This window comes from Seriola lalandi, unplaced genomic scaffold (assembly GCF_002814215.2).
Source record: "Seriola lalandi dorsalis isolate HSWRI2012SDOR001 ecotype SW California unplaced genomic scaffold, Sedor1 jcf7180002054412, whole genome shotgun sequence".
NCBI classification, from domain to species: domain Eukaryota; kingdom Metazoa; phylum Chordata; class Actinopteri; order Carangiformes; family Carangidae; genus Seriola; species Seriola lalandi.
In genome coordinates this window covers 1256753-1269847 of record NW_019524965.1, presented here as the reverse complement: position 1 = coordinate 1269847, position 13095 = coordinate 1256753, and the positions used below count along the sequence as shown (strand labels likewise).

At 38.8% G+C, this 13095-nt stretch overlaps 3 protein-coding genes across 9 annotated transcripts in view; all 3 read left to right on the top strand.

The window, feature by feature from the left end:
• Positions 1 to 5731, top strand: part of ttyh2l (tweety homolog 2, like) — a 30228-nt gene extending 24497 nt beyond the window's left edge. Inside the window, exons 9-14 of the mRNA XM_023410106.2 lie at positions 1062 to 1154; positions 1238 to 1330; positions 2744 to 2886; positions 3017 to 3202; positions 3285 to 3363; positions 4743 to 5731. Coding sequence (XP_023265874.1) covers positions 1062 to 1154; positions 1238 to 1330; positions 2744 to 2886; positions 3017 to 3202; positions 3285 to 3363; positions 4743 to 4823 — 675 coding nt within the window. The 3' untranslated portion in view covers positions 4824 to 5731. The remainder of the gene's footprint in view (positions 1 to 1061; positions 1155 to 1237; positions 1331 to 2743; positions 2887 to 3016; positions 3203 to 3284; positions 3364 to 4742) is intronic.
• Positions 5732 to 6506: 775 nt separating this feature from the next.
• Positions 6507 to 11203, top strand: LOC111657738 (charged multivesicular body protein 6-like). Its single transcript, XM_023410034.2, has 8 exons — positions 6507 to 6725; positions 7178 to 7287; positions 7862 to 7949; positions 8533 to 8619; positions 9041 to 9106; positions 9441 to 9521; positions 10593 to 10668; positions 10778 to 11203. Exons 1-8 carry the CDS (start codon positions 6660 to 6662, stop codon positions 10825 to 10827), a joined length of 624 nt encoding a protein of 207 aa, XP_023265802.1. The 5' UTR covers positions 6507 to 6659; the 3' UTR covers positions 10828 to 11203.
• A 1454-nt stretch (positions 11204 to 12657) lies between these two features.
• baiap2a (BAR/IMD domain containing adaptor protein 2a) overlaps positions 12658 to 13095 on the top strand; it is a 53390-nt gene continuing 52952 nt past the window's right edge. For all 7 annotated transcript variants that reach the window (XM_023410063.2, XM_023410065.2, XM_087175088.1 and 4 more), the window contains exon 1: positions 12658 to 12886. In XM_023410063.2, the coding sequence (XP_023265831.1) occupies positions 12815 to 12886 (72 nt within the window). In that variant the 5' untranslated portion in view covers positions 12658 to 12814. The remainder of the gene's footprint in view (positions 12887 to 13095) is intronic.

Genomic DNA, 13095 nt, shown 5'->3' with positions numbered 1-13095 from the left:
CACTTCTTGAATATATGTCTTTTCAAAGAACCATTTACACACTTCACATGTTCCAAAGAGGTTAATTAGTGGTGCTTAAAATGCAAGGGCATTTAAATTGGCCTCGAAAAATAACTATGGAAATGACACAGCTGTCACACAAAAACTGTACAGTGTGAGCATCACAAACCTGGAATTTAATTTAGAGCTGCTACTCAAAACCCCTTTTTATTTCCAGGGCCTAGCCGAGTTAGACTTTTAACCTTGTAAAATAAGCACAAAAGTCTTCTGTCATTATGTTTCCTAATTAGAATTAGTTTACATTTGGATGTCTGTTGCAAATTAAACATTAAGGTCTTCTACTGTATGAGACTCCATGCACCAGATGATAATTTGGATGTTGAGTATAGTAAACAAATTCATGAACAAGACAATGAAGTCATTTGCCATGATCTCTATCATGAACCCTCTGAACCCAGTGTGAAGTGTAAACTTGATGCCCTTTTACAGATTCACTTTCCCACAAACACACTTGTAGGGCATCATTAGGGAGAATTTCAGACAATGTGACCCCCACTATTTCTCACGTATTATATTTGTTTAATGGGAGGTTTTTACATGGGCAGTACTTTATCTGTGTGGCATGCACTGAGCAAATTCATGGAGGCTAAATCCATGACCAATAATTATTAAAACCCACATGCTTAGTTATCGTTGCAGTATCCATTTAAGGATTAAAATAATGCTTGTTAAGTAGGTAAGGATAATCTCTTCTCTGATGGCCTAGTTGATATAAATATTGCTCTTTTGTTTGTGCTTGAGATTGGGTGGCAGGAATGGGAGGAGGGACAGTGATTGGTGGGCGAGAGGGTTGATGGCGAAGGATAATCTGGGCCTATCTGTCTGGAGAAAAAAAAAAAAAAAAGTGTCCAATCTGTTAAGCGCATTATAAAGCCTTACTTAACACCAAATTACTTGTTGACATGCTGTTCCCAAACAATGTTTCCCTTAATATGATCCTCTCATTGTTTGTGATTGGATGTCTGTGTGTGTGATGTTGATGGGTGATTACGTTTTCACAGTCTCTGACAATCTGCCAGCGTTCTGTGACCACCATGCAGATCCAGATCCAGGGCTTGCTGCAGTTCTCGGTGCCCGTCTTCCCCACTGCTGAGGTAAGTGGCTGACTGACAGACTGTTGCACCAGACTGTGGAGAGGTGTGTATCATTCTTTCCCCTTTTATACCTTGTTATACAGAGAGACCTTTTGGGGATCCAACGATTGTTGAACTCCACTGAGTTCAGTCTGCACCAGCTAACAGCCTTGCTTGACTGCCGTGGGCTACATAAGGTAAGGTCAGATTCCAACCAGGGTGCTTTTTAATAAGGCTGCTTTGTAGCACAGCTCAAAGCCACTTAGAGAAGCAGCTTGAGTGATTTTCAACCTTATCGCTATGTTCTTCTCATACACTCGCATGTTTATATACAGCAATTGTCGGTACGCTCTGTAACTGCTAGACAGGCTCTATTCACCGACCCCAGTTTTTCTGACTTTAAAGTCCAACTTTAGTTTTGCAGGTTTCAGATTTTCAGAGTTTTATCTGGTGAAGGGAATAAGAGATCTCAGCGGTGAAATGAGGCTTGAGCCGTTTTTCACATATGAGCTTTCACACATGAAGCACGCAACAGCGGGTTGTCCATGTCAGACACCACTCACCTAAACCACATAGTTCCGTTTAGATGAGGGCTGGCACCTGGGTAGAGCGTGCAGGAGGTATGATAGAATAATGCTCGAATTCTCTGGACAATGACCGGCTCTATACACGCACATCAGCTCAATATGACATTTTACAGACTTTTCACCAGGTGAGCTGGCAGGGTAAAGTCCGTTTAACTGATTCAGACATTTGCGTCCACACGGTTCTCACATACAACTCCTGTGGGTAATGTCTGGATAGGTTCAGGGTTGCAGAGTGTGTGTGCGTGCGTGTGTGTGTGTGTGTGTGTGAAAGCAACATCAGATGTAGACCTTTAGATCAATATAGCATAGACAATTTTAATAGTCTATACTGCATGAGAAAAAGGTCAGGTGGAAGGTGGGGATGGTGTTTGACTTGTGTGTCACATGAGGCCCAGATAGGAGGGTTTATTCAAGATGTCAGCTGGGTGATGGTTCAGTTAGGGGTAAGGTTACCATGCATGCCAGAAACATAAACCATTTACATTATGTAGTTAGTGTAAGTTAAATGAATACACCCCAAATGATAATGATGACAACACAAATGTGAAAATGTCACAGTCAAGACGGCTGTCATTACTCAAGCAAGCATGTAAAAAGCAAACACAAACAAACAATGCATTTGTAACATGCATGTCATCAGAGTAACATGAGTGTCTCAGCGTGTATAAAGTGTGTGTAAAAGTCTGAGTTTGCATTTAAAATTGTTATCTGACATTGTTCACGGTCCTGATATAGACTTCATCTACCCTTTTCAACTGTCTGTTTCCAGACAAGTTTAGGGTTATGTAAGCCTCCAGGGAACTGATGAAAGTCAATCATGTATCCCGTGTCATATTTGTTTGTAAACCTCACCAGTCATATACTTCAGTTTCAGGATTTCATTTCTGTGGGTTTAGAAGAATAGATATACACACACAATACATTGATGTTTTTACCTGAAAGTAGAACCGGGAAAGGTAATAGTCTCACTGGATGCTGACAATAACTGACTGTACTATATATATATTGTGTCTCTCTGTCTAGGACTACCTGGATGCCCTAATGGGTGTGTGCTATGATGGGGTGGAAGGGCTCCTGTACCTCTCTTTGTTTTCTCTGCTGGCTGCCTGTGCTCTCTCTGCCATGCTGTGTGCGATTTTCCGAGTATGGACACTAATGGGCAGCAGGTCAGCACTGAGCGACCCCCTTATCCCATTACGCACTGCCATCAGTGCACTCCTGCAAAATGTTAACGCATGCACTCTCTCTGTTTCCTACTTTGTCTGTGTTTCGCACGGGTGCAACACTTTCATCCAGGGACAAAGAGTATGATGACATAGACGAGGAGGACCCGTTCAACCCTCAAGCACGGAGGATATCCTACAACCCGAGAAGGTCCAACATCCACAGTTTCTGTAGCTATACCAGCAGCCTTGGCAGTCAGGCCAGCCTTCATCCACCTCCACAATCTGCTTCTAATGCCATGCCAGCCCCTGAATACATGTAAGATAAATAAATGATGACATTGTTTTTTTGTATTTGTGTATTTCATCTCTTACCACCTTTCTTTCCCTCTCTGTCACAGGAATCAGTCCATGCTGTTTGGAGGGAGCCCTCGATATGAGAACGTGCCACTGATAGGGAGAGGATCCCCGCCTCCCTCGGTGCGTTGGCCCTATGAGGCTCTAGTGTCCCTAGTGTGATGACGATGATGGCACTGCTGACCTCAACACCACTGCTACACTTACAGAAAGCATGCACAGCAGCACCATGAACATAACAATGCATTTCCAATGTACACAGAAGGGAGTTATGGTGCTTTGCAAGTGATGGAAGAGTGCTCTCTGCTGGCCATTGTCTGAAGTGCAGTCATTTTTAGCCCAGTGCCATTTCTGTATGCAAGCAATACACTCTTACTACTAAACCCTAAGCATATGCACATATCCTTTTCTCCATTGACTTGGTTACAAAGTAATGATTGAAACTAATGCACACGTTTACATACGTTTAAGATAAGTACGGTTCAGGGTTGAATAAAGACAGAGCTGCCGCCTGCTCATTCTCGCGTCAGGTGTCTGTTTTTTTTGTTTTTTTTGAGGAGCTCATAGTCTGTAAGCGTGTGGTGTGTCTCCTGAGCTGAAGCTAAGTAATAGATAACACTGGTAAATCCACTGTTAAAGTTTCTTTAAAGTTAAGTTTCTCTTCTATTAAGTTTTCTGTTTGCATGGCTGACTCAGTGAACTGAACCGCATTCACAGCATACCAAAGACTTGAAACACCTTTTGAGAGGGAAAAAAGAGTGAGTGTGGACCATTGTTTAAAGTTTTTACATTGCTTCTGTGAGACACATTTATAACAAGCATGTGTTTGCAGTATGAGTCTACAGAGAGAAATATGTGCAGTTTTTTTTTCTTTTTTTTCTTTTGTGTGAATCAGCTCTGCAATGCAGTTTAGTCCTGGCTTTATATAAGCAGTTTCTCAATAAGGTATCTAACTGCAGAATATTAACCAATGTTTTATAACTAACCATTTTTTACTTTCATCCTTTGACTCAGACCTTTAAAAACCGTAAGTTTTCCGTTGTCTAACTTCTTCCTGTTGTCTTTGATTTCATTTTCATTTCACTCCTTCAAACACACTGTGTGGGCTTATCTCTGTAATGATGCTTGCTATGCAGAATGGTCAACCTATAACCCGCAAACCCCCTCTTAAAGTTCCATACAGTACCTCAGCTGTGTGACCTTTGACTTTTGGCGCTGTTTTATCCACAGACTGTTAAGTGTAAGTGGAACATATCCTGTGACTTCCCTCCCCTGACTTGTGCCCTCTGTCTGCTCTTCATCTGCTCTTAAACTCCCAGCAATACTAAAGTGCCGTCCCCCAATTCCACAACCTCCTCATCAAAGAGCAGCTCATAATCAGCACAAGTGCTCCCCAGACTTAGATTAGATCACATCATTTTAATGTGTAACTTGATGATATATCATGATGCTGTTAAATGCAAATGTGCTAAAGTGTGTTTTTTCAATCATTTCCCTTGCAGTATTCGCCCAGTATGAGGACCACCTATCTATCTATGACTGATGCCCAGATCAGACACTTTGGGACTGACTTCCAGGTGTAGCCTGCTACCCACTGAATCCTTTTTCAGAGAAGCACTGTATGAAACTCTGGGTTCTTACCAAAGAGGCTGTCTTCATGGCATAATCCTGTTTACGGGAGCTGCAGCCCACCGTCCCAATCTGAGACATGAAAGCAGGCCAAATGAGGCAATGACCTCAGTAACACACCATTGCAGTGCTCTGAAAGCACCGTATGCAGTTTTGAACATAGACGGCCTGTACAGGTTCATCTCAAGACTGTTATTGTTGTGATGTGTGAAAATACTGTTGCTCAAATGTAAGCATTTCTGTGAGCCAAATTAAGAGCATTTGAACTGAATGGATTAAAAAAAATGTTTTTTGCTTTTCATATTTTCTGGTGGCCTGCATGGATATGATCATCAGCATGGTCAGTATTTTGATGTGAAGTGAGATGGTGGAGTATGACTAATGCTCAGACAGTCAACGCTGTTTGCCACTGTTTTCTTTCCCTGCTTCTAGATGTGTAACTGCCACTTTTAAGCATCTCTTAGTTCTTGTTGTAACACTGGATTGCAATGTATGATCTGCTTATCAAGGATGAGTCAAATAGCCATAGATGAGAGGTTTTATTGTTTTGCTCATTTTGGAGACTGTACTTCAGCTGCATGTGGGGAAATTCCCTTGGACTAAATAAGAACAACAGAATGTGATTCGATTCACATGCAGGCAGTTATAACTGTGTTGTGAGACAATGACAGCAAACAAGACAAAACTTTCAGTATGTCTATGTGCTGTGTTATAGTCATATAAGATTAAAGTTTGCTCTCAAATCCCTCTACCCTCAATATCTTGTGAATGAGAAACTGTTATTTACATTGATACATTTTTTTGTATGTTGGATGACATATCAAACTAAAATGATGTTTGACTATAAAATGCTATATGCAGACCTGTTTGTTGTTTTATCATTCTTCTCTACTGTAACGGCTTAAAGCAGCTATTATTGATATTTTAATAAAAATCTATGCAAATTAGAAGAATTTAATGAGTAAATAAGAAGTAAAAATTACTTTACAATAGTAATAATAATAATAAATACATAGTAAGTGAATAAAAAAAATCTACAAATGAATGTGGAAGCAATGTGACAATGTGAAAGGGTTCGCCTGTAGTGATGAACTGACTGAGAATTTTCACCATATCAGCTTATATCAATTTAGAATGTGAAGTTCTGCTGCCCCCAAGAGGATCTATCTATCTATCTATCTATCTATCTATCTATCTATCTATCTATCTATCTATCTATCTATCTATCTATCTATCTATCTATCTATCTATCTATCTTTCTATCTTTCTATCTTACATTGTTAGTTAATCTGATTGGAGACTCCTCAAAACAAAATTATAATATACTTCAAAAAGTTGTATCAAAAAGATTTAGCTTGAAGTGTCGTGGTCGCTGTCCAAGGTGCTGATCCTGGAAACCCCGGGGTGTCGAGAGCTGTCCAAGGTACTCAGCCCACCATTCGTACAAATGGACAGGATGCAATGTTTATGTCTGTTGTCTAAAATATCAGTCCTCTTTTTGATTTTTCATGTTGTTTTTTACGTATGTGCTGTTGTATCAGGCTGTAACTGTGTCATTTTACCATGGTACTATATAACTGCTATGTCAGGACACTGGTTGACATTTGAGGAGCAAAGTCGTGAAGGTCCTGCTTCGCTTGCCGTAGAAAACACGGAAAAACTGTGGAGATGGTGATCGTTAGTTAGCCTGCTAGCCATTTAAGGCTGTTTATTATCATGGCAAAATGTTCAGGAAAGAGTGATATTTCTTAAGCTGATGACGGAGGGTGTGGCGGGGATGTGGGTAAATAATGGGAAACGTTTTTGGGAGAAAGAGTCGACCCTCTCGTGTAACGGAACAAGACAAAGCCATTTTGGTGAGCTTGATAGCGGCGTTAGCCACAGATTAGTCCCGTTACATGAACACAAGGCTAGTGTTAGCTGAGGAACGTTAGCCGATGTGTTTACGATTGGATTTTAATGTCATTCATAGCTAGACGGGGTTCCTTTGCTTGGACGAGCTAACAATATTCCCCAACATCTGTGTCTGTGACAACTGTTGTGATGAAGCCTCAGGAAAATAGGAACCCCAGTACTCTGTAACGCGGTCAAAACACTTAAAATAAACACAAGTTTTGTCAAACGTAATTGTCAATTGTTGTTTACGCATTACAGTGTTTGCATTAAATTGAGAAGTGTTGTCTGTTTGTACATATACAAACCATGGACAGTGTCACTGTCAGTGTATGTATTTCTTCTGCATTTATATGGATGGTTCATAAAAGCTATATTGTTACTTTAGAAATATCTCTGACTTTGTTTTTCACAGCAATTGAAGCAGCAGAGAGATAAACTGAAGCAGTACCAAAAGAGAATCACCTTACAACTGGAGAAAGAGCGACTTCTTGCAAAGCAGTTGCTAAAAGATGGCAGGAAAGAGTGAGTGTCAAAAAGCTACGGCCATTTAGTCAGTATAACCTTTCTGTTAATATCTGAAACAGTATGAAATAAACATCTGTTGATCAACTTCATGATCAATGCGGAGGCCTCAACGATTGTCAGGTGTTCCTATTGTTTTGTCCACCTCATTCAAATCAATGAAAGTAGGCATACAATAGACACACTTCCTTGTACAATGCATTACAGTTCAAAAGCACCACAAACTGCAGCCTCCATAATGATCTCACAGCTAATCAACAGTTTTTCAACAAAAACCGAACATTATAACCCTCGTGTAAAGGGTTGTATTAGAATGCATTAGTTTAGGATAATTGAAGATATATATATATATATATATATATATATATATATATATATATATGTATAGTGAAAAAAAGAAAACAAATTCACACATTATATTGACATCTTTGAAATCCGATTCAGGTGCAGTGGCATCATCTCTAATTGTATCTGTTTTATTCTATATGCACTGGTACACACTATATGACTACCATAGGAAAAAAAAACATACTCTTTGCTATACTATGTTTTACCTTTTTATTTGTTATTGCAGAAAAGCACTGCTGCTTCTAAAGAAAAAACGATATCAGGATCAGCTGCTAGACAAGACTGAGAATCAGATTTCAAACCTAGAACACATGGTAAGTTTTGTGAGACTACTCTGTGTGGTTCCCTCATGATATAAGGATCACTACCAAGGTGTACTGTTGTATTATAATTCATTAACATTTAACAATTTATCACCTGAAGAGGAGCAGCGGTTGTGCTCTCTCAATTCTCAAAATATTTTTGTTCTTGAATCAGTTTAATAAAAGGCAAACAACACTGTGTCACATGGCAATATCACATTTGTACTTGATGCATTAGTTTTAAAGACAGAGGAAGGATTCACTGTGATGAATATTACAATAAAATATTTCTAAGGCCTCTGATTCATTTCACATCAGTGATTTGTGACCTCATCCTGTTTAGTGCTGTAATCTCCCTTTATGCTGCTTGGTTACTATGCAATGCAACCAAGCACATTTTCAGCGAAATCCAACCTAAAACTGATCTGTAAAAGAAAATATAGAGAATGATGGGTGTTGGTGTTTAAAAAAATCGGTAGGACTTACTAATTCCAAATTCAGATTTTTAACATAATAAAACACTTGGTTGTTTTGTTTGTCATGCATGTCTGTAATTTTGCAATAACATTTTTTATATGCTAATATTTGTCAACAGGTTCAGGATATTGAGTTCATGCAAATTGAGATGAAAGTCATCGAAGGGCTTAAGGTCGGGAATGATTGTCTGAAGAGTATGCATGAGGTAGATATTCTTTTCCTATTTGTTTTCCTGCCTTTTGTGTTGAGAACTATGCTCTTCCTTTTACTGTAATAATAATAATAAAAATAATAATAATAATACCCCCTTAAGCCTTAGATATGTGTGTGCATACCTTAGTATTGTCAGAGTTTTCACTGATAAGCAGACTCTCTTTAATGCGATCCTTGGGTGAGGATTGAGCAGCGCAGAAAGCTTGCGGTTTGTGTTCGCAGAGCTGGTGCACATTGTTTGAAGATTAAAGGATTAAGATGATTACAGAGGTGTGACTGCTGCACATCCTCGGATACAGTATACAGATTTTGCTCGGGAAAATTCACAAGCCATCAGAATATGTGGAAAACACACTTTTCATTCAAGTGACTTTTCTTATGTAATGTGGGCTGTCTTTCCTTGTTTGTGACAGATCATGTCAATAGAAGATGTGGAGAGAATCCTGGATGAGACCCAGGAATCAATTGAATATCAAAGGGTAAATGTTTGCTTGATGTTAGTCAAAATAGATGTGCACAGAGCTGTTTCCACTTCTTTCTGCTTTAAATTAATTAAACTGCATAATGACTAGTGGTCAAAATGTGGTGATTGTTTTTAAATGAAATTTGAAGAATGCTATTATTTGCTCATTGATTTCTTCATATTATGGTGTACATGTTTAGAGGACGCAGACACCTCCAACCTGAACTTTCCAAGAGAACTCCAAAAACTCATGTTTGTCCACAGAAAAAAATCCATGCCTTTTTATAAGTCGGAAAAAAAATTGGAGCTGTCAGTGTGCTGTCAGCTTACACATTCTTTTGGTCCTGCAGCAAATAGATGAAATGCTGGCTGGCGCCCTGACGCAGGAGGACGAGGATGCTGTTTTAGCAGAGCTGGAAGCTATCACTCAGGTGGGTGTTAAGCGGCATGTTCAACCTTTATTAATAAAGATAATGTTTGCTGAGCACACATGCTTGGTTTTTTTGTTTTTTTCTGTAAAACACTGTAAACACTTCACATTAACAGTTACACACCCTGAGGCCTGGTGTAACCACAGGCTTCAGCAGTTGGGACATTTAGCTCTTCCACTGGTGCGATTAAAGCTGTGATTGAGAGTTGAGTCAATAGGGGATTTTGTAGCAAAACTGCATGTTGTTACTCTGACTTCAGATTTGTATAATATCTGTGTCTTGGGGAGGCGGAATAATTTTAGCAGAGTTGGAAGAATTTTGAAGTAAACCACTTCCTCAGTATCATTTTAATGTAATAACAGGCTGTAACTGAAACAGCTGTGAATATCATTTTGGTTGATTCATAATAATTAAAACCTCAGTAGATTTTTCTTCTTTTGTAATCTAATTATTATTCCACAAACTTTTTGACACAAACTACACAAATTACTCTGTTTCACTCTTGAACATAGACACCGATTCTGTGCTTGATCCAGTTATTCAAATAAAACACACAAGTTGTATGGCAATGGACATAATTTAGTATGTATTTATATATTTCTATTTGTAGTGTGATAGAATATCAGAACAAGACATCAATCTAGTGACTGATTTGCAATTTAATTTTTTTTTTTTTTATTTATTCAGTATGTGCAATTTTTATTGTCTATCCATCAATCCAAACAATCTGAAAATGAAGGCAAAGAGCAACATTATTCACTTCAAACAGTTTATCTACAAATGTTTTGAATGTACCATCAAATAAATTCATTTCATTCGTTTCATTAATTTATACTTACAGAACAATAGAAAATCCATAATGTTTCCCTCGTATTCTTTTGGATGCATGTTATACAGATTGTGAAGCTCTTTTAGGCAGATTTGTGATTTATAAACACAACTAAAATTGACTTGACAGGTATTGCCTCATAAAGTTTAAGAGATCTTAAAATGATTATATTTTAGTTTTAGAACTGAATATTTTGTGCCTTTCTCATTACCTTGCAAAACCTTTACTGTGTCTGTCCCCAGGGAGAAGATGTAACACTTCCAGAAGTCCCCACTGAGCCAATACCAGAAGTCCCAGAGGCAGCTAAAGCCGAACCAGGTGCAGTTGATCTTTTTTTTTTTTTTTACACCATAAAGCATTCCCTACACAGTTGATATATTTGTAACTGATGCCAGACTGATTATATTTGCTTTACTTTGTTTTCTAGAGAAGAGAGAAGCAAAGAACAAGCCAGACAGAGAGATGCTGGCAGCCTAACAGACTCAATTAGTGGTTGATATCCAGTGTTGAACACCAAGCTGTCCAGACTGTCTTTGTTCTGATGGGCATTCTGTTAATTTCAGTATTTCATCTTAAACTCGTAGTAGCTGAGGGTGGGACCTGCAGACATCCGTGCACCTTTACACGTTTTACAGAAGCAGCACTCTGTCTGTACTTCACTGGTTCACTGCTCCCCTGAAGTACTTACATAAAGGAAGTGTAATGCTTTGTTCCTCTGTGTCTGACTTAGCAAAGCAATGTCACATTGTAACTGTGCTGGTTAGGACATAACTGAATGACAGGACTAATTTTTAGATGTTTTACACATTAAATTCACTTGTTTTACATATTAAATTGAGCTGTGACAACAAAATGCTGTCTTGGCTTTTCTTTCTCATACTGCTTCTTTTTTTTTCTACTGTGTTAAAACATAAGGTTTCATTCCTCTATTATGACAGAATAGCAGTGTTTCGTGTAACCTACATTCTCCAGGAGGTGGCACTCCTCGCTAGTTTTCTGATTCAACACTGTGCAAAACAGGTGTCTTCCTTCACATCCCGTCACTGAAGTGTGTGTGGTTATTGACAGAAAGTAGAAAGCTCATGTTGCTGATATGTGGGAGATGTTTAGACAAGAAAGCCAATATAGTATTTACAATCCTACACTAAGTGGGCACTTAGACTCTAATTAGCATGTACAATGAAGCTAACATAAATTATCCACTGTGAGAAAAACATCACCTATGGTGTTACTGAAAACAGTCAGGGTATGACTGGCTTACAGCCTTACGTAATGCAAATCTATACATAAAAATAAAATTTTGTAAATTGAAAGAAGAACAACTGCACTGAACATCATTTACAGGTCCTCAGCAGTGAGTGTGCAGAGGCTGTAATGGACAGGAAACAGATATAATGCATCACACTCGTCCTCTGGAACAGGTGGAAATGGGACTCTGTGAAGCAGGGTGCATACTCAAACTCTTCTGTTTTGTCTTTTTGGCTGAATTGGTTTAATTTAGAGCTTCCATTCTTTGTCCAAATGATGCAGGAGAGGAAATAACAAAGAAAACTGGTTTCATCTTCTGTTTGAAGACAAAACGGCAGGGTGACTCCACCTATAGCTTATGACATTTGTGTATGCCTTATCCTATAGATTTATTGTTTCAGACGGATGCTGATTGTAGAGAGGACTTGTGTCTTTTTAAGTTAATCATAACAAACACTAGAAGTGTCAGTATAAGAAGGCAAATATATAATCCCCCCCCCCCAGAAAGCAGAATATTTGAATAGGCTATTAAATGTTAATTGTAGAGACACACCCATTTACCTCTTTATGTTATAGGAATGGTGGAGCTGAAATGGTAGAAAAATATACACCTCGACACGATGGTGCTGCATCGTTAAGCTTTTGGAAATATTGCTTTTAGGATTTAAGTGCGCATGTGGTAAACAAACGCTGTGTGGTATTGTGAGATCTTGATTTTATTGCATGATATTGATTGTCGTGATAATGTTGCATTTGTAAAATTTTAGGCTTTATTTTATTATTATTATTATTATTTAATGTATTTAAATTTGAGTATTTTAGTGATTATTTAGTAATTAATCATTGTTCTGTAATCTCCCCTGTTTAGCCATCCTGTTGCACTATGTGATTTATATAGTAAACTATATACATAAAATGTTTTTGGTTTTATTTTAGCCTATTTCTGACTGATTCTGACTGACGTGTGAAAAACTTCAACTGCGCGTCGGAGATAGCGAGAAATCGGAGCTTTCGGGGAGTCCGTGAAGGCAGCAGCGGTTTGTCGGCTTTGGAGAGGGAAGGTGTGTTTAGTTGGAGTGGGGTTTCGGGAGCGCAGCATCGTCTCCCTCTCTCGCGGGCGCAATACCTCGCCTACGGTTCGACCAACCTCGTGCAGCCCATTTTCCCACATTTCTCCCTCTTTTACGCGGATACACGTTTCAAGGAAAAAACGTTTATGGTCCTGGCTGAAGATTTCACGATGTCTCGCACCGACGAGGTTCACCGCTTGACGGAAAATGTCTATAAGGTAAGGTTCAACTAGTGACTAAAGTTTGGAGATGCATGTGATGGTATTGACTCAGGTGTTCGACACACAGTGGAAATCCACCATGAATCAGACTTTATTATTCATTAATCAAGCCGCATTCAAGCCTCGTACTTTTTTTTTTCTTCTTCTTCGATAATCTCTTTAGGGAGAGGCGCAGCTCAGTTGGTTGATTTTTTTTTTTTTTTTTT

Coding starts and splice junctions, on each gene's coding strand:
- LOC111657738 (XM_023410034.2), top strand. CDS start 6,660: ATGGGAAACGTTTTTGGGAGAAAGAGTCGACCCTCTCGTGTAACGGAA. Junction 7,288..7,861: donor CTAAAAGATGGCAGGAAAGA/GTGAGTGTCAAA, acceptor TTGTTATTGCAG/AAAAGCACTGCTGCTTCTAA. Junction 9,522..10,592: donor AGCTGGAAGCTATCACTCAG/GTGGGTGTTAAG, acceptor GTCTGTCCCCAG/GGAGAAGATGTAACACTTCC.